This window comes from Hirundo rustica, chromosome 11 (assembly GCF_015227805.2).
Source record: "Hirundo rustica isolate bHirRus1 chromosome 11, bHirRus1.pri.v3, whole genome shotgun sequence".
Lineage (NCBI taxonomy): Eukaryota > Metazoa > Chordata > Aves > Passeriformes > Hirundinidae > Hirundo > Hirundo rustica.
The window spans coordinates 11,855,217-11,861,447 of NC_053460.1; the positions used below are offsets into that span (position 1 = coordinate 11,855,217).

The 6,231-nt window shown below is 41.3% G+C and overlaps 1 protein-coding gene across 5 annotated transcripts in view; it reads left to right on the forward strand.

Moving 5' to 3' along the window:
- Positions 1-5,315, forward strand: part of SALL1 (spalt like transcription factor 1) — a 17,156-nt gene extending 11,841 nt beyond the window's left edge. For all 5 annotated transcript variants that reach the window (XM_040075416.2, XM_040075414.2, XM_040075413.2 and 2 more), the window contains 2 exons: positions 1-2,745; positions 3,798-5,315. The exon at positions 1-2,745 is cut by the window's left edge and continues 665 nt beyond it. In XM_040075416.2, the coding sequence (XP_039931350.1) occupies positions 1-2,745; positions 3,798-4,238 (3,186 nt within the window). In that variant the 3' untranslated portion in view covers positions 4,239-5,315. The remainder of the gene's footprint in view (positions 2,746-3,797) is intronic.
- Positions 5,316-6,231: the final 916 nt, after the last annotated feature.

The window sequence follows — 6,231 nt, forward strand, 5'->3', positions numbered from 1 at the left end:
AATACAGACATGCCAACATCTTCTAGCCCTTCTCAAGGTACTTTACGAACATCTGCCAACCCCTTGTCCACATTAAGTTCCCATTTATCCCAGCAGCTGGCTGCAGCAGCTGGATTAGCACAAAGCCTTGCTAGTCAATCTGCCAGCATCAGTGGTGTGAAACAGCTACCCCCTATACAGCTACCTCAGAGCAACCCTGGCAACACTCTAATTCCATCCAATAGTGGCTCTTCTCCAAATATTAACATATTGGCAGCAGCAGTTACAACACCGTCCTCAGAAAAAGTGGCTTCAACTATTGGTGGCTCACAGCTCACCAACCCACCAGTATCAGCATCATCTTCACCAGCTTTTGCAATAAGCAGTTTATTAAGTCCTGCATCTAATCCACTTCTACCTCAGCCCACCCCTAGTAACTCTGTTTTCTCCAGTCCCTTGTCTAATATTGGAACACCTGCAGAGGATTTAAACTCCTTGACTGCCCTGGCACAGCAAAGAAAAAGCAAGCCACCAAATGTAACTGCATTTGAAGCAAAAAGTAATTCAGATGAGGCATTCTTTAAGCATAAATGCAGGTTCTGTGCTAAAGTGTTTGGGAGTGACAGTGCCTTGCAGATTCATTTGCGTTCTCACACTGGCGAGAGGCCATTTAAATGCAACATATGTGGAAACAGGTTCTCCACAAAGGGAAACTTAAAAGTCCACTTTCAGCGTCACAAAGAAAAATACCCTCATATTCAAATGAATCCGTACCCAGTGCCAGAGCATTTGGACAATATTCCTACAAGCACAGGTATTCCTTATGGGATGTCTATACCACCAGAGAAACCTGTCACGAGCTGGCTGGACAGCAAGCCAGTCCTCTCCACCCTAACAACTTCTGTTGGCCTGCCACTCCCCCCAACAATTCCAAGCTTGACCCCATTCATCAAAACTGAGGAGCCTCAGCCGATTCCCATTAGCCATCCTTCTGCTAGCCCTCCCTGCTCTGTCAAGAGTGACTCGGGAACAGCTGATCCCACATCAAAAATTTCCAATGGACATTCTGATGAGGTAGAAGCTGGTGCGTTGCCTACCTCGAACGGCAAAACGGAAGAAAACCCTCAAAACACAGGCACCATCACTAACATGAGCAGCTCCGTGAGCTCCCCGGCAGCAGATTCGGGCTCCAGCAGTGTCGCCACTTTTACAAATCCACTGATGCCTCTTATGTCGGAGCAATTTAAGGCAAAGTTTCCGTTTGGAGGACTATTGGATTCAACGCCAGCATCTGAAACATCAAAATTGCAGCAGCTTGTAGAAAACATTGACAAAAAGGCAACTGATCCTAACGAGTGCATCATTTGCCATCGAGTTCTCAGTTGTCAGAGCGCACTGAAAATGCATTATCGCACCCATACTGGAGAGAGGCCATTCAAATGTAAAATCTGTGGTCGTGCTTTCACTACTAAGGGCAACTTAAAGACTCACTACAGTGTCCATCGTGCCATGCCCCCGCTGAGAGTGCAGCATTCTTGCCCAATCTGTCAGAAAAAATTCACCAATGCCGTTGTGCTACAGCAGCATATCCGAATGCACATGGGAGGGCAGATCCCCAACACCCCGGTGACAGAAAACTATCCTGAGTCAATGGAATCAGATACGGGATCTTTTGATGATAAGAATTTTGATGATATAGACAACTTCTCAGATGAGAATATGGAAGACTGTCCTGACAGCAGCGTCCCAGATACACCTAAATCTGTGGATGCATCCCAAGACAGCTTGTCTTCTTCCCCTCTGCCCCTGGAAATGTCAAGTATTGCTGCTTTGGAAAATCAGATGAAGATGATCAATGCCGGCCTTGCTGAACAACTTCAGGCAAGCCTAAAGTCAGTAGAAAATGGGTCAGTGGAAGGGGACGTTTTAACTAACGATTCGTCATCTGTCGGTGGTGATATGGAAAGCCAAAGTGCTGGAAGCCCTGCTGTCTCAGAGTCTACCTCTTCCATGCAGGCCTTGTCCCCATCCAACAGCACTAATGATTACCACAAGTCACCAAGTATTGAAGAGAAACCATTAAGAGCTTTACCAAGTGAGTTTGCCAACGGTTTGTCTCCAACCCCTGCTAACAGTGGTGCTTTGGACTTGACGTCTAGTAACACTGATAAAATGATTAAAGAAGAGTCCCTGAGTATGCTCTTTCCTTTCAGAGATAGAGGTAAATTTAAAAACACTGCATGTGACATTTGTGGCAAAACATTTGCTTGTCAGAGTGCCTTGGACATTCATTACAGAAGTCATACCAAAGAGAGACCATTTATTTGCACAGTTTGCAATCGTGGCTTTTCCACAAAGGGTAATTTGAAGCAGCATATGTTGACACATCAAATGCGAGATCTACCATCACAGCTTTTTGAGCCCAACTCCAGTATCGGCCCCAATCAGAACTCTTCGGTGATGCCCACGAATACCCTGTCATCGCTCATAAAGACCGAGGTTAACGGCTTTGTGCATGGCTCTCCTCAGGACAGCAAAGAAGCACCCTCTGGTCTAGTTGCTTCGGGGCCACTGTCCTCTGCTACATCCCCTGTGCTGCTCCCTGCTCTCCCCAGGAGAACTCCAAAACAGCACTACTGCAACACCTGTGGGAAAACATTTTCTTCTTCCAGTGCTCTGCAGATCCATGAAAGGACGCACACTGGTGAGAAACCTTTTGCCTGCACTATATGTGGAAGAGCATTCACAACAAAAGGCAATCTGAAGGTACTTTTTCTTCTTACTGTTCTTCAGTTCCATCATTTTCTTCTTGCTGGGGATTTTTGATTTTTGACACCTATTAATGTTGCAGCAGTGGTACCTTTGGGTGTTTGTGGCGCGACAGTGTGTTTAGTTAGCTCTGGTAGACCTACATGGCCTCTTGTTGAGTGCTCGTGTTGGCAGCAGGTCTGAGGCATGTGCAGTTTTGACTTAATTGAAATTCATCTACCAGCAAAGCCTGTCTATGCAGAGTGTGAAACAGAACAGCCAGATGATGATAAGGAGTATTAATTACCAGAGAAATGCATTTTGTAACTCACACACCTCTTCAAGAAGTGAAAGGCTCTTGAATGTGATGTTTTCCATAACTATCACGTAAGACGAGTGTTTAAAAAAACTATTAACATAATTCTGGAAATAATGGGCATTACTTTAATTGATTATATAACTAACATTTCCTACTGATATGAGTTTGAAAAAGCAAATATACTTAAGTTTTAGAACACCAGTTGAGCACTTTACTGTGTACATTTTTCTGTTGACAGAGTATTTCTCTAGAGGTTGCTGCCAGTAATGTGAGATGAATAATTACTTTCAGGCCATTCTGTCTATACACGAGGCTCTCCGATGAGCAATCAGTAAAGGATACTTTCTGCCTGTCTGAAAAGGACGTTTATAGGGTAAAGGGTGTCAAATACAATACTTACCATTGCAATGAAAGTGGACATAGCAATTCTAGCCCTGAAACCAGCTATCTGCAATTGACAGAATAATGCAAAGTCATTATAAACTAAATACACGTAATAAAAAAAGAGCAAGAAGCAATGCATTGTTCATCAGCAGAACAGGTTATTCTGGGTAATGGTGATGGGCTAACCCAGAAGTAGTTTATTATTCCAGATGGGAAATGGAGCCCTGTATCCTCTACCTTTAACACCATTCATTATGTAACAAGACTGGACACGTTCATGGATTCCTGTCTTCTCTGTGATCAAAATAAGTTTGAAATTCCTGTCAACCCCTGTTTTTTGTTTGTTTGTTTTTTCCTTTCTTTCCAGGTTCACATGGGCACTCACATGTGGAACAGTACTCCTGCAAGACGAGGCAGAAGACTTTCTGTAGATGGCCCCATGACATTTCTAGGAGGCAATCCTGTAAAGTTCCCAGAAATGTTTCAGAAGGATTTGGCTGCTCGGTCAGGGAACGGAGACCCGTCCAGCTTCTGGAACCAGTATGCAGCTGCACTCTCCAATGGCTTGGCCATGAAGACCAACGAGATCTCCGTCATCCAGAATGGGGGCATCCCTCCAGCACCAGGGGGCCTGGGCAATGGTGGCAGCTCTCCCATCAGTGGCTTGACAGGAAGCCTGGAGAAGCTCCAGAATTCAGAACCCAACGCACCTCTAGCTGGTCTGGAGAAAATGGCAAGCAGTGAAAATGGGACTAACTTCCGTTTTACGCGTTTCGTGGAAGACAACAAAGAAATTGTAACAAATTAGAAAAACAAAAAAACTCCGTAAATAACATTCCTGCAAATAGTGCAACCTAGGGTTGCTTTTTTCAAGCTGCAGGCTACAACATTACAAAGACTTTGTTTTGTACCATGTTCTACTTCTAGAGTTCTAAGAGAGCTTATTTATTAGTGATATAACCTTGCTTTGCAAACAAATGCAGGCATTAACTTTGGTCTCCCGTATTTTGAACTAAATACTAATCGACTAGAGTGCTGTAAACTTGCTGTAACATTTATGGCAGTTGCAAGTCTGTTCTGCTAGGTGATCTTATTCTGGCATTAACTTATTTTCTATATCCAGTTTAACACAAACTCTGGTATTGATGGATGCCTCAGTGATACATTAGATCTCTAATAAAAATCTGTATATAAATGTACACTTTGATCCTGCTGGAAACTTTATCAGCAAACACATTGTCTAATTTTTCCAGACAGAATTAAGAAAAGGACTGAGAGAATATAGACTGAACAGTGTGGGTCCTTTACACAGCTCAGTTTTTGATTTTTATTATAAAATTAAAACTGCTTTAATTTTTGTAGGTTTAACATTTTCCGTTTTGAACTGTTATTTGTATTGTGCTTTTTACTTGAGTCGTCTTAAATGTTAATACATTTCTGTACAGTAATAAGCACGCGGATTATTAGAGAAGATACTGAAGTGTTGTTTTGGTAGTTGAAACTGAGACGTAACATTTTGCCTTGTAGGTATATTCATTATAGAAAATGTGCTGGACTTTCACAATGCTGCTAAGTATGGCATCTTGAACAACTTCCGTGGACAACTGTAGATGCTCCTGTATATACAATAAGACATCACTTTCATTAAAATGTACATACGTTCCTTACAAGACCAAGCCCTACTCCTTGACCAAGGGAACAAGTATAGTGTTTGTTTATTTTGTATTAGGCATTGGGGGGGGGATGGGGGGAACCTTGGACTGATACATGCACTTTCTCGGAAAGTTGAAAGGAAAATAGGTCCAGTTTCTTTAACATTTAATACTTACTAACAGCAGAGATACTGTAATTTTACTCGAGTAATCAAATACATTTTTGCAACAGATAAAAAATTCGCTGTCTCTGTGTTTTTAAAGTGTACCTGTATTTAGTAATCACTTTGTATTATTTAGCCTTTCCCTTGGTTAACATGAACTGTCCAGGTTGTATGTGCGTGTTTATATCTGTAAGTATGGGTATACATATATGTATTGCATATTAATTGCTAGTATATTTTTCATACCCCCTAATAGTGAGAAATTTCTCCTTAACTATTCAACTCCTCCTTCTCATAAAACTGTAGATATTTTGCCATTTTTAATTTGTTTATTAAAAAAAAAAAAATGCTGCTAGCAAAAACCTTATTGAGCCTAGGTAAGTTTCCTTTGAAGGAAATAATTTATTACGTTTAAGGCTTGATTCGGTTCAAATGCTTTATATTTGATATTAATTTTATTTTATGAGATTGTATGTTTTGTGGCATGCTTATGCTGCTATACCTGTGTTAAGATGTCCACTTGCAAGCCTCCATATACTATGTGGGGTTTATAACTTGATTGTAAAAAAAGCATACCAAACAAAACCTAGTTGCTTTGGCCTTGCACATGATATGGCTTCCCTGAAACACCTGTCATGATCATTAACCTCAATGGGAGTTTGTCAAACATAATTCAGTCCAATATTTTCATCTCCTTACATTACTATTTATGAAAAATAAATCGGATTGGCTGCCTTCAAATTATGCCTCCAAAACCACCAACAGGCATAGCTAATTTTGTGTCCATGTGACTATATATTTTTTTTATTTTTTTTTTTTTTTTACAATTCCAAAATTCAGGTATTTTGTGTTACAGGATTATTTTTCAGGATCACTGTGGGGGAGTTGCCCACCTTTTTAAACAAGAAGTGATCACTCAGCTCTTTCCATAGCCTGAGATGCAAATTGGGCATTAGAAGGGATTTACAACTGAAGAGCTGGGGTG